General features: G+C 46.2%; 1 protein-coding gene across 1 annotated transcript in view; it reads right to left on the bottom strand.

Annotated features, from left to right (window-relative positions):
* The window catches only part of LOC139540644 (protein Shroom2-like), a 38,037-nt gene that overhangs the window by 4,352 nt on the left and 7,203 nt on the right, over positions 1-26,482 (bottom strand). The window contains 4 exon segments of the mRNA XM_071344454.1: positions 1,160-1,846; positions 6,278-6,982; positions 13,210-13,292; positions 25,556-26,482. Coding sequence (XP_071200555.1) covers positions 1,160-1,846; positions 6,278-6,982; positions 13,210-13,292; positions 25,556-26,482 — 2,402 coding nt within the window.

The following is a 26,482-nucleotide window of genomic DNA, read 5'->3' as shown; positions in this document are numbered from 1 at the left end:
GCAGCAGGCTCGTAAGCATTCATTCAAACAGCACTTTCCTGCGTTTTGCCAGCAGCTCTCTGCAATGCTTCAAGCATTGCGCTGTTTATGAATTCAAGCCTATCAACTCCCGAGATTAGGCTGGTGTAACCGATGTGAAATGGCTAGCTTGTTAGCGGGGTGCACGCTAATAGCGTTTCAAACGTCACTCGCTCTGAGACTTGGGAGTAGTTGTTCCCCTTGCTCTGCATGGGTAACGCTGCTTCGAGGGTGGCTGTTGTCGATGTGTTCCTGGTTCGAGCCCAGGTAGGAGCGAGGAGAGGGACGGAAGCTATACTGTTACACTGGCAATACTAAAGTGCCTATAAGAACATCCAATAGTCAAAGGTATATGAAATAGAAATCGTATAGAGAGAAATAGTCCTATAATTCCTATAATAACTACAACCTAAAACTTCTTAACTGGGAATATTGAAGACTCATGTTAAAAGGAACCACCAGCTTTCATATGTTCTCATGTTCTGAGCAAGGAACTTAAACGTTAGCTTTCTTACATGGCACATATTGCACTTTTACTTTCTTCTCCAACACTTTGTTTTTGCATTATTTAAACCAAATTGAACGTTTCATTATTTATTTGATGCTAAATTGATTTTATTGATGTATTATATTAAGTTAAAATAATCGTTCATTCAGTATTGTTGTAATTGTCATTATTACAAATAAATAAATAAAAATCGTCCGATTAATCGGTATCGGCTTTTTTTGGTCCCCCAATGATCGGTATCGGCGTTGAAAAATCATAATCGGTCGACCTCCACCTGGCACAGCCAGAAGAGGACTGGCCACCCCTCATAGCCTGGTTCCTCTTTAGGTTTCTTCCTAGGTTTTGGCCTTTCTAGGGAGTTTTTCCTAGCCACCGTGCTTCTACACCTGCATTGCTTGCTGTTTGGGGTTTTAGGCTGGATTTCTGTACAGCACTTTGAGATATCAGCTGATGTAAGAAGGGCTTTATAAATACATTTGATTTTAATTTGATATTATAATCCAGCTCCCACTATGAGAAGGAATAGTTTAACGGTTAGGTAAGGGGTATGGTTAGGTAAGGGTTAGGTAAGGGGTATGGTTAGGTAAGGGGTAGGGTAAGGAGTAGGGTTAGGTGTTAAGAGCAGTAACTGACCTGTCCTCTGAAGACCGTGGTGAGGAGTGTTTGGGGGACACATTCCTCCTCTCCTTCCCCTCTAGCAGCACTTCTCCCTGGGGAAAGAGTCCCTCCATCAGGTCCATGGTGGTCCTCCTCCAGCTCTTGTCCAAGATGTCAGCTAGGGACTGGTCCTTATTCATGATGTCTCTGGCCAGCTGCTCTCTCTTCACATCCTCCTCAGAGTGGGGGAGAGGGACAGGAGGGAACACACAGTTACCGCTGGGGGGGTCTGGGTCCGAGGTGGTCTGCCGGCTGGGTGGGGATGTGGCCAGGACTGCCATTTGGCTGTTGTGGACCCTGAGAGGACCCATGTGTGTGTCTCTGTGTTGCTCCAGGTCCATCTCATGGGTTGGAGTTTGGTAAAGGGGTGGGGATGTAGGCAGTTCTGGGGCTGGGTAGCTGGGTGGAGCCAGTGTCTTCTCTATCTCTGGCCCCTGGTCCCTCTGCCGGCTGTAGGCACAGAACAGAGAGTAGGACTGTTCCGGGGCCCCTGAGGTCCCCAGGCTGCTGAGGGGGACCAGACCGGGCCCCTGGGCTTCTTCCACTGTGGAGTGACTGTGACGCAGCAGGTACTGTCGACTCTCCTTCTCCTTCTCGCTCTCTGAGTGAACAATCTTTATAGGAACCTTCCTCACACTGGTTGGCTCCATCACATTCTCCATCCTAGAATCATCACAGACACACAGATGGAGAAGGGGGGGGACAACCCAGAGAGAACACTCAGACCGTGGAACAGGATGCCCCAAAAAGCCCAAAAGCTGTTAGAACAAATGTTCCTCAGAGAGGAGCTGAACTACAGTCATTCTACCATCCAGTGGCTGATTGTCACATGACTCTGTGCCCAACATCCTGGCAACGCTGAGGCGCTCTGGTGCTCCTCCCCTCACCCCTAACCCAGCAAGGCTGGAATGTCCGGTACGCCACAGAGCTCTCTTCTCTACAGATGATATCAATTATGTTTCAACTCAGAGCTGCAACAAACGGCCTCTGTAACAGGTCACGTCGGTCTGCTCTGGAAAGGCATCAGATCATTCTGCTACTGCGTTGGAAGAGTTATTCACATGGTAATGCTGCTGGATGGAGACAATCAATAAGAGCCTTTGTACAGAGAGACTGAGGAGAAGAGGAGCAGACCAGTCACTACAGACTACTACCGACTACTGAGAAGAGGAGCAGACCAGACACTACCGACTACTAGAGACTACTACCGACTACTACAGACTACTACCGACTACTACCGACTACTACCGACTACTACAGACTACTACCGACTGCTGAGGAGAGGAGCAGACCAGATACTAAAGACTACTACCGACTACTGAGAAGAGGAGCAGACCAGTCACTACAGACTACTACCGACTACTACAGACTACTACCGACTACTACAGACTACTACCGACTACTACCGACTACTACCGACTACTACAGACTACTACCGACTACTACAGACTACTACCGACTACTACAGACTACTACCGACTACTACAGACTACTACAGACTACTACCGACTGCTGAGGAGAGGAGCAGACCAGATACTAAAGACTACTACCGACTACTGAGAAGAGGAGCAGACCAGTCACTACAGACTACTACCGACTACTACAGACTACTACCGACTACTACAGACTACTACCGACTACTACCGACTGCTGAGGAGAGGAGCAGACCAGATACTAAAGACTACTACCGACTACTGAGAAGAGGAGCAGACCAGTCACTACAGACTACTACCGACTACTACAGACTACTACAGACTACTACCGACTACTACAGACTACTACCGACTGCTGAGGAGAGGAGCAGACCAGATACTAAAGACTACTACCGACCACTGAGAAGAGGAGCAGACCAGTCACTACAGACTACTACCGACTACTACAGACTACTACAGACTACTACAGACTGCTGAGGAGAAGAGGAGCAGACCAGTCACTACAGACTCCTACAGCTACAATGGATAACAAAATAGATAACTCTAATGTCTATCTATCATAGTTCCAACTAGATCAGAGTGACTTCTAATAGATTTATTATACACAATTTAAAACACAAAATTAAATGGCAAATATTATATACACAAAAAACTAACAAAACACATGTATCAATATAAAAATCCCTTTCTCATAAACTGACCTAGAGACAACAACACATCCAAATGAAACGTTACTTGGAGATTATTCCACATTTATTTGTATTTATTTTACCTTTATTTAACGAGGCAAGTCAGTTAAGAACAAATTCTTATTTCCAATGACAGCCTAGGAACAGTGGGTTAACTGCCTTGTTCAGGGGCAGAACGACAGATTTGTACCTTGTCAGCTCGGGGATTCGAACTTGCAACCTTTCAGGTAATAGTACAACACTCTAACCACTAGGCTACCCTGCCGCACATGACAGGGGTCTGGTAGGAAAAGGCAGATTTACCCAACTCTGTGGATACACGTGGAGTCCCCATCATTAACCAACCCTGTGGATACACGTGGAGTCCCCATCATTAACCAACCCTGTGGATACACGTGGAGTCCCCATCATTAACCAACTCTGTGGACACACGTGGAGTCTCCATCATTAACCAACTCTGTGGATACACGTGGAGTCCCCATCATTAACCAACCCTGTGGATACACGTGGAGTCCCCATCATTAACCAACTCTGTGGACACACGTGGAGTCTCCATCATTAACCAACTCTGTGGATACACGTGGAGTCCCCATCATTAACCAACCCTGTGGATACACGTGGAGTCTCCATCATTAACCAACTCTGTGGATACACGTGGTCTCCATCATTAACCAACTCTGTGGAGTCTCCATCATTAACCAACTCTGTGGATACACATGGAGTCTCCATCATTAACCAACTCTGTGGATACACGTGGAGTCCCCATCATTAACCAACCCTGTGGATACACGTAGAGTCTCCATCATTAACCAACTCTGTGGATACACGTAGAGTCTCCATCATTAACCAACTCTGTGGATACACGTGGAGTCCCATCATTAACCAACTCTGTGGACACACGTGGAGTCTCCATCATTAACCAACTCTGTGGATACACGTGGAGTCCCCATCATTAACCAACCCTGTGGATACACGTGGAGTCCCCATCATTAACCAACTCTGTGGACACACGTGGAGTCTCCATCATTAACCAACTCTGTGGATACACGTGGAGTCCCCATCATTAACCAACCCTGTGGATACACGTGGAGTCTCCATCATTAACCAACTCTGTGGATACACGTGGTCTCCATCATTAACCAACTCTGTGGAGTCTCCATCATTAACCAACTCTGTGGATACACATGGAGTCTCCATCATTAACCAACTCTGTGGATACACGTGGAGTCCCCATCATTAACCAACCCTGTGGATACACGTAGAGTCTCCATCATTAACCAACTCTGTGGATACACGTAGAGTCTCCATCATTAACCAACTCTGTGGATACACGTGGAGTCCCCATCATTAACCAACTCTGTGGAGTCTCCATCATTAACCAACTCTGTGGATACACGTGGAGTCCCCATCATTACCCAACTCTGTGGATACACGTGGAGTCTCCATCATTACCCAACTCTGTGGATACACGTGGAGTCTCCATCATTACCCAACTCTGTGGATACACGTGGAGTCTCCATCATTACCCAACTCTGTGGATACACATGGAGTCCCCATCATTAACCAACCCTGTGATCTAGTATTATAATCCCAGTTTCTATATTTCAACAATGATATTAAGTAAATTGGTAGTTTATTGAGTAAGGCTTTATAAACAAAAACAGAATAATGACGTGACCTATGTTATTTTAGAGTGTTCCAACCAACTGTATGATAAAGGATTCAGTGGTGAGGTCCAACCAACTGTATGATAAAGGATTCAGTGGTGAGGTCCAACCAACTGTATGATAAAGGATTCAGTGGTGAGGTCCAACCAACTGTATGATAAAGGATTCAGTGGTGAGGTCTAACCAACTGTATGATAAAGGATTCAGTGGTGAGGTCTAACCAACTGTATGATAAAGGTTTCAGTGGTGAGGTCCAACCAACTGTATGATAAAGGATTCAGTGGTGAGGTCTAACCAACTGTATGATAAAGGATTCAGTGGTGAGGTCCAACCAACTGTATGATAAAGGATTCAGTGGTGAGGTCTAACCAACTTCATGATAAAGGATTCAGTGGTGAGGTCTAACCAACTTCATGATAAAGGTTTCAGTGGTGAGGTCTAACCAACTTCATGATAAAGGTTTCAGTGGTGAGGTCCAACCAACTGTATGATAAAGGATTCAGTGGTGAGGTCCAACCAACTGTATGATAAAGGATTCAGTGGTGAGGTCCAACCAACTGTATGATAAAGGATTCAGTGGTGAGGTCCAACCAACTGTATGATAAAGGTTTCAGTGGTGAGGTCCAACCAACTGTATGATAAAGGATTCAGTGGTGAGGTCCAACCAACTGTATGATAAAGGTTTCAGTGGTGAGGTCCAACCAACTGCATGATAAAGGATGTAGTGGTGAGGTCCAACCAACTGTATGATAAAGGATTCAGTGGTGAGGTCTAACCAACTTCATGATAAAGGGCAGTAGCACATACAACAGTGTCGTCAACAGAGCCTGAGCTGCCGTAGGGGCAGTAGCACATACAACAGTGTCGTCAACAGAGCTGCCGTAGGGGCAGTAGGACATACAACAGTGTCGTCAAAAGAGCTGCCGTAGGGGCAGTAGCATATACAACAGTGGCGTCAACAGAGCTGCCGTAGGGGCAGTAGCATATACAACAGTGGCATCTGCGTACAGATGAAAGTTACAGTTTTGTACAGATGCTGTTCATATAAATGGTGAAAACAACTGGACCAAGAATCTAACCATGTGGGACACCTTTTGTTATGTCTAAAAACCCTGATTTAATGCCGTCAGTAAGTACACACTGTTCTGTCTTTTAAATAATTCTCAAACCAGTTACAAGCAGCCCGATAACACCAATGTCTATCTATCATAGTTCCAACTAGATCAGAGAGTGAAGGTTAATAGATAACTCCAATGTCTATCTATCATAGTTCCAACTAGATCAGAGAGTGAAGGGTAATCTTACCTGTAGTTTTGGTCATAGTGCAGACAGACAGAGAGAGAGACAGGGTTGTCATGGTGCTGCTGGAGAGAGACAGGAGGCTTGTCTGTCAGCTGAGGAGGAGCAAACTGAGGAGAGGGAGAACGATGGCACTCCATACTGGGCAGGGCAGGAAGGGCTGGACCGGGATTGGATGGCACTACCTGGCGTACCACCTCCTGCTCCCTCTCCACCAATCCTCTGCTCTGCTCAGAATCCCCCCTTGGGGAGTGGGTGGGACCAGAGGCAAAGTGGGAGGAGACCGGGGCGTGGGAGGCGGAAGCTCCGCCCTGAGAGCCAGACAGAGACTCCTGGGAGTGGGTGTTCTGTGAATGTCTTGAATGGTCTTGTCTGGGTGGGGGGATCGGACCCTTCCTCCTGGTACCAGACTGGAGCTGGGTATAAAGCTGGGGCATTGAGGTCTGGGGCACGGTGTAGGACTCATCTGGGGGAGGGAGGTCAGTTTCCAGGGGCTGGTAAGAGATGGATGTGGGTCTGTGGTAGGCAGGGCAGGGGGCAGAAGTTACAGGGAGGGGGTCGTAGGGGGCAGCGGTGGATCTGATGTCAGGGCTCTCCTCGTTGGTCACGGGTGGAGGGGGTTCTGGGAAGTCTTTCAGCTCCAGAGGTTCCAGAGCCTTCTCTCTCTTCACTCTTCCTCTGAATTCTCCAACACGACATCTGTCAGACAACCTGGGAGAAAGCATAGTCAAACACTGTTCATATGACACAACACACACACACACAGTATACATACACATAACAGAGAAAGTCATGTTGACACCAGCTAACTGTAACTAATAACTAGGACATGACAGGACACACTCCTCCTCCCTGCAAACTGTGTGCTGCCAGTCTGATGACATGTTTGTGTTCCCACAGCCCCGTCACAGAGGAGAATAAATTATCCTCCTACGCCACTCGGGCCCAGATCACTCTTGTTCTTTCAGATCTTTAACCCTTGGATGTCAAAGCCGATGGCTCAAGGCTGTGGGACAAAATGCTCCTGTGTGATGTCTGAGGAGGAAATGGGGGTCAGGCCTATAACAGACCTCTGGGAGATGGATAATATAGCAGCAGTCCCTGCTCCCAAAGGCTCTCTGAGGACGTTCACAACCAAAACACTTCTACATATGTAGAGTATAAAGAGAAGATCAGTGTATGTCACACTTCCTGTTAACCATATGTAGCCTATTACAGTATACACACAGTGCATTCTGAAAGCATTTAGACCCCTTGACTTAACATTTTCTTACGTTACAGCCTTATTCTAAAATGTATGAAATAGTTTCCCCCCCCCCTCATCAATCTACACACAATACCCCATAATGACAAAGCAAAAAAAGGTTAAAACATTTTGGTAAATTTATATAAATCACATTTACATAAGTATTCAGACCCTTTACTCAGTACAAGCTTGGCAAACCTGTATTTGGCGAGTTTCTCCCATTATTCTCTGCAGATCCTCTCAAGCTCTGTCAGGTTGGATGGGGAGCGTCGCTGCACAGCTATTTTCAGGTCTCTCCAGAGATGTTCGATCGGGTTCAAGTCCGGGATCTGGCTGGGCCTCTCAAGGACATTCAGAGACTTGTCCCGAAGCCACTCCTGCGCATTGTCTTGGCTGTGAGATTAAGGTCATTGTCCTGTTGGAAGGTGAACCTTCGCCCCAGTCTGAGGTCCTGAGCACTCTGGAGCAGGTTTTCATCAAGGATCTCTCTGTACTTTGCTCCGTTCATCTTTCCCTCGATCCTGACTAGTTTCCTAGTCCCTGAAAAACATCCCCACAGAATGATGCTGCCACCACCATGCTTCACCGTAGGGATGGTGCCAGGTTTCCTCCAGACGTGACGCTTGGCATTCAGGCCAAATAGTTCAATCTTGGTTTCATCAGACCAGAGAATCTTGTTTCTCATGGCCTGAGAGTCTTTAGGTGCCTTTTGGCAAATTCCAAGCAGGCTATTGTGCCTTTTACTGAGGAGTGGCTTCCGTCTGGCTACTCTACCATAAAGGCCTGATTGGTTTGATTGCTGCAGAGATGATTGTCCTTCTGGAAGGTTCTACCATCTCCAGAGAGGAACTCAGGTCTCCAGAGAGGAACTCTGGAAGCTCTGTCAGAGTGACCATCAGGTTCTTGGTCACCTCTCTGACCAAGGCCCTTCTCCCCCAATTATTGTGTGTAGATGAATGAGGGAAGGTTTTATTTAATCCATTTTAAAATAAGTCTGTAAGGTAACAAAATGTGGAAAAAGTAAAGGGGTCTAAATACTTTCCGAATGTACTGTACATTGCACCTACCCAAAATCAAATAAAATGTTATTTGTCACATTCGCCGAATACAACAGGTGTAGTAGACCTTACAGTGAAATGCTGAATACAACAGGTGTAGTAGACCTTACAGTGAAATGCTGAATACAACAGGTGTAGTAGACCTCACAGTGAAATGCTGAATACAACAGGTGTAGTAGACCTTACAGTGAAATGCTGAATACAACAGGTGTAGTAGACCTCACAGTGAAATACTGAATACAACAGGTGTAGCTTACTTACAAGCCCTTAATAACCAACAATGCAGTTAAGAAAATACCTATTAAAAAGTAAAAGATAAGAATAACAAATAATTGAAGAGCAACAGTAAATAACAATAGCGGGAATACACAGGGGGTACCGGTACAGAGTCAATGTGCAGGGGCACCAGTGTCGAGGTAATTGAGGTAATATGTACATGTAGGTAGAGTTATTAAAGTGACTATGCATAGATAATAACAGAGAGTAGCAGCAGCGTAGAAGAAGGGGGGGGGGGGTGCAAATAGTCTGGGTAGCCATTTGATTAGGTGTTCAGGAGTCTCATGACATGGGGGTAGAAGCTGTTTAGAAGCCTCTTGGACCTAGACTTGGCGCTCCGGTACAGCTTGCCATGCGGTAGCAGAGATGACTATGACTACGGTGGCTGGAGTCTGACAATTTTTAGGGCCTTCCTCTGACACCGCCTGGTATAGAGGTCCTGGATGGCAGGAAGCTTGGCCCCGGTGATGTACTGGGCCGTACGCACTACCCTCTGTAGTGCCTTGCGGTCGGAGGCCGAGCAGCTGCCATACCAGGCAGTGATGCAACCAGTCAGGATGCTCTCGATGGTGCAGCTGTAAAATATTTTGAGGATCTGAGGACCCATGCCAAATCTTTTCAGTCTCTTGAGGGGGAAACGTTTTTGTCGTGCCCTCTTTACGACTGTCTTGGTGTGTTTGGATCATGTTAGTTTGTTGGTGATGTGGACACCAAGGAACTTGAAGCTCTCAACATATTCCACTACAGCCTCGTTGATGAGAATGGGGGTGTGCTTGGTCCTCTTTTTTCTATAGTCCACAATCATCTCCTTTGTCTTGATCACGTTGAGGGAGAGGTTGTTGTCATTGCACCACACGGTCAGGTCTCTGACCTCCTCCCTATAGGCTGTCTCATCGTTGTCGGTGATCAGGCCTACCGCTGTTGTGTCATCAACAAACTTAACGATAGTGTTGGAGTCGTGCCTGGCCGTGCAGTCATGAGTGAACAGGGAGTACAGGAGGGGACTGAGCACGCACTCCTGGGGAGCTCCAGTGTTGAGGATCAGCGTGGCGGATGTGTTGTTGTCTATCCTTACCACCTGGGGGCGGCCCGTCAGGTAGTCCAGGATCCAGTTGCAGAGGGAGGTGTTTAGTCCCAGGGTCCTTAACTTAGTGATGAGCCTTGAGGGCACTATGGTGTTGAACGCTGAGCTGTAGTCAATGAACAGCATTCTCACATAGATGTTCCTTTTGTCCAGGTGGAAAAGGGCAGTGTGGAGTGCAATAGAGATTGCATCATCTGTGGATCTGTTGGTGTGGTATGCAAATTGGAGTGGGTCTAGGGTTTCTAGGATAATGGTGTTGATGTGAGCAATGACCAGTCTTTCAAAGCACTTCATGGCTACAGACGTGAGTGCTATGGGTTGGTAGTCATTTAAGCAGGTTACCTTAGTGTTCTTGGGCACAGGGACTATGGTGGTCTGCTTGAAACATGTTGGTATTACAGACTCGGACAGGGAGAGGTTGAAAATGTCAGTGAAGTCACTTGCCAGTTGGTCCGTGCATGCTCGGAGTACACGTCCTGGCAATCCGTCTGGCCCTGCGGCCTTGTGAATATTGACCTGTTTAAAGGTCTTACTCACATGGGCTGCGGAGAGCGTGATCACACAGTCATCCGGAACAGCTGGTGCTCTCAAGCATGCTTCAGTGTTGCTTAATAATCTCACTTTGGTTTAATAACGATTTTTAAACCACGACTGGCTATGATATTTCAGATTCCCCTGCTGAACCGAACAATGGCCATTTTGGTGGTCTGGTAGAGAGCTAATGACCCACCTGCCTGCAGCAGACGGACCGGTCTGGTTTAGCAGAAGGTCTGATGACGACATATGAGCAGCCGGTCGGCCAGAGAGCGAATGTGTGTTGTCACAGCTGGGTTACAGCCATGCTACATTACGTACCACTGGTCTGACAGGGTTACAGCCATGCTACATTACGTACCACTGGTCTGACAGGGTTAAAGCCATGCTACATTACGTACCACTGGTCTGACAGGGTTACAGCCATGCTACATTACATACCACTGGTCTGACAGGGTTACAGCCATGCTACATTACGTACCACTGGTCTGACAGGGTTACAGCCGTGCTACATTACGTACCACTGGTCTGACAGGGCTACAGCCATGCTACATTACATACCACTGGTCTGACAGGGCTACAGCCATGCTACATTACGTACCACTGGTCTGACAGGGTTAAAGCCATGCTACATTACGTACCACTGGTCTGACAGGGTTACAGCCATGCTACATTACGTACCACTGGTCTGACAGGGCTACAGCCATGCTACATTACATACCACTGGTCTGACAGGGTTACAGCCGTGCTACATTACATACCACTGGTCTGACAGGGTTACAGCCATGCTACATTACATACCACTGGTCTGACAGGGTTACAGCCATGCTACATTACGTACCACTGGTCTGACAGGGTTACAGCCATGCTACATTACATACCACTGGTCTGACAGGGCTACAGCCATGCTACATTACATACCACTGGTCTGACAGGGTTACAGCCATGCTACATTACGTACCACTGGTCTGACAGAGAACACCCTTGGGAGGGGTTACTCTACTGGCAAAGCCTCACAGCAGACATTACCATTGGGAGTCTATCATGGTGAGACAATAGATCCAGTAGAGCAAAGACTGCCAATCACAACATTTCGAAAAGAGATGTACACCTGTAACAGCACTCTCCTCAGTAACTAAAGACCATCATCCGTTTCACCGGGCGAGACAAAACTCTTGAACACTCCAGTTAAAATATCTCCTTGGAGGATTGCTATGAGAGCAACGTTCCCCAGACAGCAATGTAGTGTAACTGTATAACTGCAGGGATATTAAAACTTGTTATGGCTGCAGGGGGCGTATTGAAAAACTGGAAAATATGTGCCCATTTTCAAACGGCCTCTTACTCAACTTTTGCTCGTACAATATGCATATTATTATTACTATTGGATAGAAAACAGTCTCTAGTTTCTAAAACCGTTTGAATTATTTCTCTAAGTGGAACAGAACTCTTTTTACAGCCCATTTCCTATCCGGAAGTGAGATTTCCAAAATCGATGTCTCTTCAAGAGCTTGTCTATAAAAGGGCATGTCACTTAGGACTGTAGAAACACGTCATACGCCTTCCCCTGGGTGTCATGCGGAAGTGAGAGCAGAAATGACTTGATTATCTCGTCCTGGGATTGAACACAACCTCTTGGAGTGAGAGTTGCGCACTTTATTTTTTTTTCTGGGCGCGAAGTAGGACCTGGACTCGGCTCCTGGAAAACCCTCGTTAAAGGTGAATATGATCTCCGGCTTCGATTTTATTTGATACATGTCACAATATCATCCTAAAGTATGTTTTTATATTATATTATTATATTATTGAAATTTATTCTGGACTTTAGACGTGATGCGACGCAAGAATTTTGTCAAGACGGAGAGGTTAGCACCGCACGGCCAGTGTGCTTGCTAATTCAAGAGGGAAATCGTTCGTTCTGGATCCAAATAAAGACGGTTCTGAACAAAGGACCCCTTGGAGAACATTCTGATGGAAGATCAACAAAGATAAGGACCCAATTTGGGATGCTTTTTCATATATCTGTCGAACTGTGCTATCGCTACCGTTTGACTAGAATCAATGCTGCTGTGTGCTAGCTATTGTAGTAAGCTAATATAACGATATATTGTGTTTGCTGTAAAACACTTCAAAAATCGGAAATATTGGCTCTATTCACAAGATCTTTGTCTTTCATTAGCTATCCACCATATATTTTTCTGAAATGTTTTATGATGTGTAATTAGTAGTTGACGTTGGTGTCTGTATTTTCTCTGGCTACTCCCGTGCGATTTCTGACTGTAGCTATGATGGTAGCAGTAATGTAAAACTGATTTATAGCTAAAATATGCACATTTTTTGAAAAAAACAGATTTATTGTGTAACATGTTATAGGACTGTCATCTGAGGTAGTTTTTTCTAGGTTATTTAGGTTGGTTCTAGGTTAGTTAGGTTGGCTTGTGCATGCTACTTGCATCCTACTTGTGCTGTGAAAAATATCTGTCCTCTTTTTTATTTGTTGGTGAGCTAACATAAATATATGTGGTGTTTTCTCTGTAAAACATTTAAAAAATCGGACATGTTGGCTGGATTGACAAGATGTTTATCTTTCAAATGCTGTATTGGACTTGTTAATGTGTGAAAGTTAAATATAAAAAAAAAAAAAAGATTTTGAATTTCGCGCCCTGCACTTGAGCTGGATGTTGTCATAGGTGTACCGGCGTCGGGCTGCAGCCATAACAGGTTAATGAGAGATGCTCACCTCGCAGTGGTGTTGTTGTCCTGTTGGGCAGGTTGGCTCTCCAGTTGGGAATATTCTGCTGACTTCCTCCCTGGAACGTGGCTCTGAGAGGAAGATAGAACATAAACGTTGTAAAATCACTATCCATCAGACTAGAACCCTCGCCATCAGACTAGAACCCTCGCCATAGACAACAACCCTCGCCACTGTAGCAACAGACAGAATACAACCCTCACCACTGTAGCAACAGACAGAATACAACCCTCACCACTGTAGCAACAGACAGAATACAACCCTCGCCATAGACTACAACCCTCGCCATAGACAACAACCCTCACCACTGTAGCAACAGACAGACAACAACCCTCACCACTGTAGCAACAGACAGAATACAACCCTCACCACTGTAGCAACAGACAGAATACAACCCTCACCACTGTAGCAACAGACAGAATACAACCCTCACCACTGTAGCAACAGACAGAATACAACCCTCACCACTGTAGCAACAGACAGAATACAACCCTCACCACTGTAGCAACAGACAGAATACAACCCTCACCACTGTAGCAACAGACAGAATACAACCCTCACCACTGTAGCAACAGACAGAATACAACCCTCACCACTGTAGCAACAGACAGAATACAACCCTCACCACTGTAGCAACAGACAGAATACAACCCTCACCACTGTAGCAACAGACAGAATACAACCCTCACCACTGTAGCAACAGACAGACAGAGACAGACAAACAACCCTCACCACTGCAGCAACAGACAGACAGAGACAGACAAAAACCCTCACCTCTGCAGCAACAGACAGACAGAGACAGACAAAAACCCTCACCTCTGCAGCAACAGACAGACAGAGACAGAAAAAAACCCTCACCACTGCAGCAACAGACAGAGACAGACAACCACCCTCACCACTGCAGCAACAGACAGAGACAGACAACCACCCTCACCACTGCAGCAACAGACAGAGACAGACAAAAACCCTCACCACTGCAGCAACAGACAGAGACAGACAAACAACCCTCACCACTGCAGCAACAGACAGAGACAGACAACCACCCTCACCACTGCAGCAACAGACAGAGACAGACAAAAACCCTCACCACTGCAGCAAGACAGAGACAGACAAACAACCCTCACCACTGCAGCAACAGACAGACAGACAAAAACCCTCACCACTGCAGCAACAGACAGAGACAGACAAACAACCCTCACCACTGCAGCAACAGACAGACAGACAAAAACCCTCACCACTGCAGCAACAGACAGAGACAGACAAAAACCCTCACCTCTGCAGCAAGACAGAGACAGACAAACAACCCTCACCACTGCAGCAACAGACAGAGACAGACAAAAACCCTCACCACTGCAGCAACAGACAGAGACAGACAAACAACCCTCACCTCTGCAGCAACAGACAGACAGAGACAGACAAAAACCCTCACCACTGCAGCAACAGACAGAGACAGACAACCACCCTCACCACTGCAGCAACAGACAGAGACAGACAAAAACCCTCACCACTGCAGCAAGACAGAGACAGACAAACAACCCTCACCACTGCAGCAACAGACAGACAGACAAAAACCCTCACCACTGCAGATACAGACAGAGACAGACAAACAACCCTCACCACTGCAGCAACAGACAGACAGACAAAAACCCTCACCACTGCAGCAACAGACAGAGACAGACAAAAACCCTCACCACTGCAGCAACAGACAGAGACAGACAAAAACCCTCACCTCTGCAGCAACAGACAGACAGACAAACAACCCTCACCCACTGCAGCAACAGACAGAGACAGACAAAAACCCTCACCACTGCAGCAACAGACAGACAGACAGGATTTAGATTCTTGTACGTTAGTGAAACATCCAGTCGGTTCTACAGTTACTAAACAAGATTACTGAAGGTTTTCAGTTTTGTGATCTCATCGGAGGGTGTGTCTGTGTTAACCTGGATGAATATTTGTTTACTATATTACTCACTCAGTCAACTTGTCCTCACAAGATGAGGTCATACAGGGCCTTCAGAAAGTACTTGCCCTTTGCTGTTACAGCCTGAATTTAAAATGGATTCAATTGAGATGTGTCACTGGCCTACACAAAATACCCCATAATGTCAAAGTGGATTTTTTGTCACTTTTTTTTTTTTTTATGACGAAAAAAATAAAAGCAGAAATGTCTTCAGTCAATAAGTTTTCAACCCCTTTGTTAGAGCAAGCCTCAATAAGTTCAGGAGGAAACATGTGTTTAACAAGTCACATAAGTCGCATGGACTCATTCAGTGTTCAATCATTTTTGAATGACTACCCCATCTCTGTACCCCACACATACAGTTATCTGTTAGGACACTCAATCGAGTACCGAATTTCAAGCACAGATTAAACTACAAAGACCAGGGAGGTTTTCGAATGCCTCGCAAAGAGGGGCACTGATTGGTAGATGTGTAAACATTTAAAAAGCAGATGAATATCCCTTTGAACATGGTGAAGTTATTAATTACACTTTGTAGTGACAGGGTATATTGATACACCATCCAAAGATACAGGCGTCCTTCCTAACTCAGTTGCCGGAGAAGAAGGAAACCGCTTCGGGATGTCACCATGAGGACAACGGTGATTTTAAAACAGAGTTTAATGGATGCAAGGTTTGAAATTATTATGATTCAGTCAAACATATGTTTGGGCTTCTTGCGGTAAATTTACAGTCTTCAAATTATTTGTAATTATGTTCTGGCCTCCTGACCATCCGCTCCAAAATTGAAATCGGCCCACAGCTGAATCTAGTTGATGATCCCTGATGTACAGAATAAAAAATATTCAAAAAACATGCACACTAAAGTAAAACAGATTTTTACATTACGTCCTACATACAAAGTGTTATGTTTGGGGCAAATCCAACACAACACATCACTGAGTACCACTCTTCATATTTTCAAGCATGGTGGAGGCTGCATCATGTTATGGGTATGCTTGTCACCGGCAAGGAGTAGGGAGTTTTTAGTACAAAAATAAAAAAAATCTTTCATCAAGGGAAAGAACACTCTCTGAAGGCCCTGTACGTCCAGGGGTATAAATACTCTCTGAATGCCCTGTAAGTCCAGGGGTATAAATACTCTCTGAAGGCCCTGTAAGTCCAGGGGTATAAATACTCTCTGAAGGCCCTGCAAGTCCAGGGGTATAAATACTCTCTGAAGGCCCTGTAAGTCCAGGGGTATAAATACTCTCTGAAGGCCCTGTAAGTCCAGCGGTATAAATACTCTCTGAAGGCCCTGTAAGTCCAGCGGTATAAATACTCTCTGAATGCCCTGTAAGTCCAGGGGTATAAATACTCTCTGAAGGCCCTGTAAGTCCAGCGGTATAAATACTCTCTGAAGGCCCTGTAAGTCCAGGGGTATAAATACTCTCTGAAGGCCCTGTAAGTCCAGGGGTATAAATACTCTCTGAAGGCCCTGTAAGTCCAGGGGTATAAATGCTCTCTGAAGGCCCTGTAAGTCCAGGGGTATAAATACTCTCTGAAGGCCCTGTACGTCCAGGGGTATAAATACTCTCTGAATGCCCTGTAAGTCCAGGGGTATAAATACTCTCTGAAGGCCCTGTAAGTCCAGGGGTATAAATACTCTCTGAAGGCCCTGTAAGTCCAGGGGTATAAATACTCTCTGAAGGCCCTGTAAGTCCAGGGGTATAAATGCTCTCTGAAGGCCCTGTAAGTCCAGGGGTATAAATGCTCTCTGAAGGCCCTGTAAGTCCAGGGGTATAAATACTCTCTGAAGGCCCTGTACGTCCAGGGGTATAAATACTCTCTGAAGGCCCTGTAAGTCCAGGGGTATAAATACTCTCTGGAGGCCCTGTAAGTCCAGGGGTATAAATACTCTCTGAAGGCCCTGTAAGTCCAGGGGTATAAATACTCTCTGAAGGCCCTGTAACTATACTTCATAGTCTATGGATATGATCAATCCATACATCTCCTCGATACTTCAGGAACGTATATTATGACTAAAACTACTGTTCGCTGAAGGGGCCATTTTATTATTTAGTTGACCCCAGGAAGAAACGCTGCTGCTTCGGCAAAAGCTAACGGAGATCCAATTAAAGTAGAGCAGTGGTCACCAACCTTTTCTGAGTCAAGATCACTTTCGCAGCAAGCCGAGAACTACCGCTCAGAAATATAGATTTTTAAACATGACTTTAAAAATGTAACCTAATAAAAACAGTTCTGTAGGAATGAGGTTTGTGCAGTAGGCCTAATACATTATCATAGCATATTGGCTATATACCTGGCCTAATACATTATCATAGCATATTGGCTATATACCTACCAATAATGTTCTTATAACCATGTGCGCTGAGAGTCGGGAGTTCAGGGAGAGCATCATTTAATGAACAAAAAAAGAAACACGCACAGACAGGAAACAGAAACAATGACGTCTGGGGAAGGAACCAAAGGGGAGTGACATATATAGGGCAGGTAATCAAGGAGGTGATGGAGTCCAGGTGAGTGTCAATATGTGCAGATGCGAGTAAAGATGGTGACAGGTGTGCACCATAACGAGCTGCCTGGTGACCTAGAGGCCGGAGGGGGAGCACACGTGACAGTACCCCCTCCCCTACGCGCTGCTCCTACCGCAGGACGCCAACCAAGATGACGATCCTGGGGATCAGGAGCGGACCGGTCAAAATGGGAACACTTTGCCTGCCCGGTGCGCAGGGCTTCTGAATCAAGCGCACCTACCGCCAACAGGGCTTCTGAATCAAGCGCACCTACCGCCAACAGGGCTTCTGAATCAAGCGCACCTACCGCCAACAGGGCTTCTGAATCAAGCGCACCTACCGCCAACAGGGCTTCTGAATCAAGCGCACCTACCGCCAACAGGGCTTCTGAATCAAGCGCACCTACCGCCAACAGGGCTTCTGAATCAAGTGCACCTACCGCCAACAGGGCTTCTGAATCAAGTGCACCTACCGCCAACAGGGCTTCTGAATCAAGTGCACCTACCGCCAAAAGGGCTTCTGAATCAAGTGCACCTACCGCCAACAGGGCTTCTGAATCAAGCGCACCTACCGCCAACAGAGCTTCTGAATCAAGTGCACCTACCGCCAACAGAGCAACACCAATGATATAAAGTTCAAGGCTTTATTGTTGACTTTTCTATAGAAATGTTTGGTGATCGACTAAGAATGCCTCGAAGATCGACTCTCTCCTGTCCCAGCTGTACATTGTAGAATAATAGTGAAGATATCAAAACTATGAAATAACACATATGGAATCATGTAGTAAACAAAAAAAGTGTTAAACAAACCCAAATATATTTTATATTTGAGATTCTTCAAAGTCTTCAAAACCCTTTGCCTTGACAGCTTTACACACTCTTGGCATTCTCTCAATCAGCCATAGGAGGTAGTCACCTGGAATGCATTTCAATTAACAGGTGAGCCTAGTTAAAAGTTAAATAGTGGCATTTCTTTCCTTCTTAATGTGTTTAAGCCAATCAGTTGTGTTGTCCTTTATATAAAGGGGGAGATCAAGCTGATCCTAAATGTTATAGGCCTATTTCTATTTTGCCCTGTTTATCAAAAGTGTTGGAAAAACTTGTCAATAATCAACTGACTGGCTTTCTTGATGTCTATAGTATTCTCTCTGGTCTGCAATCTGGTTTCCACTCAGGTTATGGATGTGTCACTGCAACCTTAAAGGTCCTCAATGATGTCACCATTGCCCTTGATTCTAAGCAATGTTGTGCTGCTATTTTTATTGACTTGGCCAAAGCTTTCGATATGGTAGACCGTTCTACCTGTGGTGTCAAAGGTTGTTGAAAAGTGTGTAGCAGAACAACTGATTGCCCACCTCAACAACAGCCCCTTCACATTACACTCCATGCAGTTTGGCTTCAGAGCGAAACACTCCACAGAAACGGCCAACTGCTTTCTTCTGGAAAATGTGAAGTCCAAGATGGACAAAGGGGGCGTTGTTGGGGCTGTGTTTCTGGACCTAAGGAAGGCTTGTGATACTGTTAACCATGAGATTCTCATCACAAAATTGTCCAAGTTCAACTTTTCCCCCGATGCCTTGAGATGGATGAAATCAAACCTTGAAGGCAGAACTCAGTGTGTCAGAGTGAGCAATGAGCTGTCGCCCACTCTTAGCTATGATGTGGGCGTGCCCCAAGGGTCAATACTGGGGCCCCTCCTGTTCAGCCTGTACATTAATGATCTGCCTTCTGTCTGTACTGGGTCTGAAGTTCAAATGTATGCAGATGATACAGTGATATATGTGCAAAGAGCAAACAACAAGCTGCACAAGAACTCACTACTGTAATGGTCCAGGTTACATAGTGACTCACTACTGTAATGGTCCAGGTTACAAAGTGGCTCAGTGACTCACTACTGTAATGGTCCAGGTTACAAAGTGAATCAGTGACTCACTACTGTAATGGTCCAGGTTACAAAGTGGCTCAGTGACTCACTACTGTAATGGTCCAGGTTACAAAGTGAATCAGTGACTCACTACTGTAATGGTCCAGGTTACAAAGTGGCTCAGTGACTCACTACTGTAATGGTCCAGGTTACAAAGTGAATCAGTGACTCACTACTGTAATGGTCCAGGTTACAAAGTGACTCAGTGACTCACTACTGTAATGGTCCAGGTTACAAAGTGACTCAGTGACTCACTACTGTAATGGTCCAGGTTACAAAGTGACTCAGTGATTCACTACTGTAATGGTCCAGGTTACAAAGTGGCTCAGTGACTCACTACTGTAATGGTCCAGGTTACAAAGTGAATCAGTGACTCACTACTGTAATGGTCCAGGTTACAAAGTGGCTCAGTGACTCACTACTGTAATGGTCCAGGTTACAAAGTAACTCACTACTGTAATGGTCCAGGTTACAAAGTGGCTCAGTGACTCGTGTTTGCATCTCAATGTGAAAAAAACTGTTTGCATGTTCTTCACAAAGGTGACAACTGATGCTACTGAGCCAGATGTCTATGTGTCAGGGGAGAAGCTCCAGGTGGTACCTGATGCTACTGAGCCAGATGTCCACGTGTCAGGGGAGAAGCTCCAGGTGGTATCTGATGCTACTGAGCCAGATGTCTGTGTGTCAGGGGAGAAGCTCCAGGTGGTATCTGATGCTACTGAGCCAGATGTCTGTTTGTCAGGGGAGAAGCTCCAGGTGGTATCTGATGTTACTGAGCCAGATGTCTGTGTGTCAGGGGAGAAGCTCCAGGTGGTATCTGATGCTACTGAGCCAGATGTCTGTTTGTCAGGGGAGAAGCTCCAGGTGGTATCTGATGCTACTGAGCCAGATGTCTGTGTGTCAGGGGAGAAGCTCCAGGTGGTACCTGATGCTACTGAGCCAGATGTCCACGTGTCAGGGGAGAAGCTCCAGGTGGTATCTGATGCTACTGAGCCAGATGTCCACGTGTCAGGGGAGAAGCTCCAGGTGGTATCTGATGCTACTGAGCCAGATGTCTGTGTGTCAGGGGAGAAGCTCCAGGTGGTATCTGATGCTACTGAGCCAGATGTCTGTGTGTCAGGGGAGAAGCTCCAGCTGGTATCTGATGCTACTGAGCCAGATGTCTGTGTGTCAGGGGAGAAGCTCCAGGTGGTATCTGATGCTACTGAGCCAGATGTCTGTGTATCAGGGAGAAGCTCCAGGTGGTATCTGATGCTACTGAGCCAGATGTCTGTGTGTCAGGGGAGAAGCTCCAGCTGGTATCTGATGCTACTGAGCCAGATGTCTGTGTGTCAGGGGAGAAGCTCCAGGTGGTATCTGATGCTACTGAGCCAGATGTCTGTGTGTCAGGGGAGAAGCTCCAGCTGGTATCTGATGCTACTGAGCCAGATGTCTGTGTGTCAGGGGAGAAGCTCCAGGTGGTATCTGATGCTACTGAGCCAGATGTCTATGTGTCAGGGGAGAAGCTCCAGGTGGTATCTGATGCTACTGAGCCAGATGTCCGTGTGTCAGGGGAGAAGCTCCAGGTGGTATCTGATGCTACTGAGCCAGATGTCTATGTGTCAGGGGAGAAGCTCCAGGTGGTATCTGATGCTACTGAGCCAGATGTCTATGTGTCAGGGGAGAAGCTCCAGGTGGTATCTGATGCTACTGAGCCAGATGTCTGTGTGTCAGGGGAGAAGCTCCAGGTGGTATCTGATGCTACTGAGCCAGATGTCTATGTGTCAGGGGAGAAGCTCCAGGTGGTATCTGATGCTACTGAGCCAGATGTCTGTTTGTCAGGGGAGAAGCTCCAGGTGGTATCTGATGCTACTGAGCCAGATGTCTGTGTGTCAGGGGAGAAGCTCCAGGTGGTATCTGATGCTACTGAGCCAGATGTCTGTTTGTCAGGGGAGAAGCTCCAGGTGGTATCTGATGCTACTGAGCCAGATGTCTGTTTGTCAGGGGAGAAGCTCCAGGTGGTATCTGATGTTACTGAGCCAGATGTCTGTGTGTCAGGGGAAAAGCTCCAGGTGGTATCTGATGCTCCTGAGCCAGATGTCTATGTGTCAGGGGAGAAGCTCCAGGTGGTATCTGATGCTACTGAGCCAGATGTCTATGTGTCAGGGGAGAAGCTCCAGGTGGTATCTGATTTTAAGTACCTTGGCATCATACTTGATTCCAACCTCTCTTTTAAAAAGCATGTGAAAACGGTAATTCAGATAACCAAATTCAACCGAGCCAATTTCCGATTTATACGAAATTGTTTGACTACAGAGGTAGCAAAACTGTACTTCAAATCTATGATAGTCCCCCACTTAACATATTGCTTGACTAGTTGGGCCCAAGCTTGCTGTACAACATTAAAACCCATTCAGTCTGTCTACAAACAGGCTCTCAAAGTGCTTGATAGGAAGCCCAATAGCCATCACCACTGTTACATCCTCAGAAAGCATGAGCTCCTGAGTTGGGAAGATCTTGTGCAATTCACCGACACGTCTACAACAAAGCTTCCTTAGTGTCCAACAAGCTTTCTCTGCCCTTAACCTTGTTCTGAACACCTCCAAAACAAAGGTCATGTGGTTTGGTAAGAAGAATGCCCCTCTCCCCACAGGTGTTATAACTACCTCTGAGGGTTTAGAGCTTGAGGTAGTCACCTCATACAAGTACTTGGGAGTAGGGCTAGATGGTACACTGTCCTTCTCTCAGGACATATCAAAGCTGCAGGCTAAAGTTAAATCTAGACCTGGTTTCCTCTCTCGTAATCGCTCCTCTTTCACCCCAGCTGCCAAACTAACCCTGATTCAGATGACCATCCTACCCATGCTAGATTACGGAGAAATAATTTATAGATCGGCAGGTAAGGGTGCTCTCAAGCGGCTGGATGCTCTTTACCAATTGGCCATGAGATTTGCCACCAATGCTCCTTATAGGATACATCACTGCACTCTACACTCCTCTGTAAACTTGTCATCTCTGTATACCTGTCGCAAGACCCACTGGTTGATGCTTATTTATAAAACCGTCTTAGGCCTCACTCCCCCTATCTGAGATATCTACTGCAGCCCTCATCCTCCACATACAACAACCGTTCAGCCAGTCACATTCTGTTAAAGGTCCCCAAAGCACACATATCCCTGGGTCGCTCGTCTTTTCAGTTCGCTGCAGCTAGCGACTGGAACGAGCTGCAACAAAACACTCAAACTGGACAGTTTTATCTCCATCTCTTCATTCAAAGACTCAATCATGGACACTTACTGACAGTTGAGGCTGCTTTGCGTGATGTATTGTTGTCTCTACCTTCTTGCCCTTTGTGTGGTTGTCTGTGCCCAATAATGTACCCTGTTTTGTGCTGCTCCATGTTGTGTTGCTACCATGTTGTTGACATGTGTTGCTACCATGTTGTTGACATGTGTTGCTACCATGTTGTTGACATGTGTTGCTACCATGCTATGTTGTTGTCTTAGGTCTCTCTTTATGTAGTGTTGTGTTGTCTCTCTTGTCGTGATGTGTGTTTTGTCCTATATTTTTATTTAATGTATTTCTATTTTGAATCCCTGCCCCCGTCCCCACAGGAGGCCTTTTGCCTTTTGGTAGGCCGTCATTGTAAATAAGAATTTGTTCTTAACTCTTGGGTAGGGGGCAATATTTGGAATTTTGGATGAAAAGCATACCCAAATTAAACTGTCAGCTACTCATCCCCAGAAGATAAGATATGCATATTATTAGTAGATTTGGATAGAAAACACTCTGAAGTTTCTAAAACTATTTGAATCATGTCTGTGAGTATAACAGAAGTTATTTAGCAAAACCCCAAGGACAAACCATTCAGATTTTTTTTTTTTTTTGAGGTCACTCTTTTTTCAATGAGAAAAGAGATCTGGGAAACCAGATTTCTAAGGGAACTTCTTTCAGTTTCTACCGCTTCCACTGGATGTCAACAGTCTTTAGAAATTGGTTGAGGTTATTCCTTTGTGTAATGAAGAAGTACGGCGCTTGTTAGAAGCGCGGGACCAGAAAGCTAGCTACAGTTGGTTTTAATCCTGTATTGAACACAGATCATCCCGTCTTCAATTTTATCGATTATTTACGTAAAAAAATAACTAAAGTTGTATTACAAAAGTAGTTTGAAATTTGCTGTTTGTTGTGCGCCGTGTGAAACAGCATGGATTCGAACCAGGGACTGTAGTGACGCCTCTTACACTGAGATGCAGTGCCTTAGACCGCTGTGTCCATGTGTGTGTGTTAACTATTGTGAAACGTGACTACAAAATCTCTCAAAGGTTACCTGTAACCTTTGCAAAAAAGCAAGCCAATGCCAGGAGAGACGGAGTCCCTCGTTGTCCTATCCTAGTATTGTTGTCTAGCTACATAGTATAGTCTACTGCAAATACTCCTGTTATTAGTTATGGCCAGCCAGGTATGTTCCAGAACACACACAACCTTATCAGCCTTACAACCCACCCCATGTGCTCCTGAGTCCTTGTGCTCTGACCTTTTAGTTGGTTAATAAATAACCAGACCTGGAAACCTTGTCTTCAACCATCATTCCTCTACAGATTAGAGGTCGACCCATTATGATTTTTCAACGCCGATACCGATATCGATTATTGGAGGGCCAAAAAAGCCGATACCGATTAATCAGACGATTTTTTTTTTTTTGTTTGTAATAATGACAATTACAACAATACTGAATGAACGATTATTTTAACTTAATATAATACATCAATAAAATCAATTTAACCTCAAATAAATAATGAAACATGTTCAATTTGGTTTAAATAATGCAAAAACAAAGTGTTGGAGAAGAAAGTAAAAGTGCAATATGTGCCATGTAAGAAAGCTAACGTTTAAGTTCCTTGCTCAGAACATGAGAACATATGAAAGCTGGTGGTTCCTTTTAACATGAGTCTTCAATATTCCCAGGTAAGAAGTTTTAGGTTGTAGTTATTATAGGAATTATAGGACTATTTCTCTCTCTACCATTTGTATTTCATAAACCTTTGACTATTGGATGTTCTTATAGGCACTTTAGTATTGCCAGTGTAACAGTATAGCTTCCGTCCCTCTCCTCGCTCCTACCTGGGCTCGAACCAGGAACACATCGACAACAGCCACCCTCGAAGCAGCGTCACCCATGCAGAGCAAGGGGAACAACTACTCCAAGTCTCAGAGCGAGTGACGTTTGAAACGCTATTAGCGCGCGCTAACTAGCTAGCCATTTCACATCGGTTACACCAGCCTAATCTCGGGAGTTGATAGGCTTGAAGTCATAAACAGCGCAATGCTTGAAGCATTGCAAAGAGCTGCTGGCAAAACGCACGAAAGTGCTGTTTGAATGAATGCTTACGAGCATGCTGGTGCCAGTATCTCAATTTGTCTTAGAAGTCAACGGAGGATGATGATAGGATGCCAGTATCTCACCTTGTCATAGAAGTCAACGGAGGATGATGATAGGATGCCAGTATCTCACCTTGTCATAGAAGTCAGCGGAGGTTGAGGATAGGATGCCAGTATCTCACCTTGTCATAGAAGTCAGCGGAGGTTGAGGATAGGATGCCAGTATCTCACCTTGTCATAGAAGTCAGCGGAGGGTGAGGATAGGATGCCAGCATCTCACCTTGTCATAGAAGTCAGCGGAGGGTGAGGATAGGATGCCAGTATCTCACCTTGTCATAGAAGTCAGCGGAGGTTGAGGATAGGATGCCAGTATCTCACCTTGTCATAGAAGTCAGCGGAGGTTGAGGATAGGATGCCAGTATCTCACCTTGTCATAGAAGTCAGCGGAGGTTGAGGATAGGATGCCAGTATCTCACCTTGTCATAGAAGTCAGCGGAGGTTGAGGATAGGATGCCAGTATCTCACCTTGTCATAGAAGTCAGCGGAGGGTGAGGATAGGATGCCAGTATCTCACCTTGTCATAGAAGTCAGCGGAGGGTGAGGACCTCTCGTGGACTGGGGCTGGTTTGGTCCTGCCATCTCCTCCAGGATCCAGGATGTTATCAGCAGAGTGGGAGCGTCCTCTGGTCTCAGCTGCTTTCCTCTGGCTGTTCCAGGTGGTCTCGTACTCAGCAAAGGTCCCCAGTCTCTGCAGCTCCAGTCTCTGCTGTCTGTGGTCCTGTCCCTGACACTCTCTCTGTTCCTTCCTGCCGCTGGACATGTCACAATGACCCCTGGCTATCTCTTTGCCCTCTCCACAGTCCTCTCCAGGGCCTGGCAGGGCAGGGAGGGGTCTGGTGAAGGCCGGTCTGGGGGTGGAGCGTCGGTTCAGCAAGGCGCCTGCAGCCTCAGGGGGGGTCAGCTCCTCCTCCACCCCCACCTCATTGATTTTGTCTGGCTCAGAGAAACACCGGACCTTCTTCTCCGTGGTGAAACGCTTCCTGCTTCCGATGCGGGTCACCTGACTCTGGGCAGAGCCAGACCTGGCTGGGAGGTCCTCAGAGAGGCTGGACAGGGCGTTAGAGTTGTCGCTCCTCCCCAGACCAGAGGAGGAGTAGTCCGGCGGGGACCCTGCCTCCGCCCCAGGGTGCTCCAGAAGGACAGGCTCCAGGTCTCTCCTTCTAAAGGAGGTGGCCTTCAGCACGCGGGCCTGCGCCTCCTTCAGATGATCCTTATAGGTGGAGGTGAAGGAGCCATCTGAAGAAGAGGTGGTGTCTTTGGGCCTCCAGACCTCTGGCACCTCAAGGTCCTCCTCTGCCTCACAGGGTCCACTCAGGGAGGCAGCGCTCTTACTCTTCTGCAGCTGGGCTCGTCTCATCTGGATCTCATTCCTCAGGATGGTGGCGAACCGGTCGGTCCTGGTGCACTGGTTACTGGAGAGATCTACAGTCTCCCCACCTGG

Source organism: Salvelinus alpinus, chromosome 16, assembly GCF_045679555.1.
Source record: "Salvelinus alpinus chromosome 16, SLU_Salpinus.1, whole genome shotgun sequence".
NCBI lineage: Eukaryota > Metazoa > Chordata > Actinopteri > Salmoniformes > Salmonidae > Salvelinus > Salvelinus alpinus.
The sequence above is the reverse complement of the archived record's forward strand: the minus strand, read 5'-3'. Positions and strand labels throughout refer to the sequence as shown.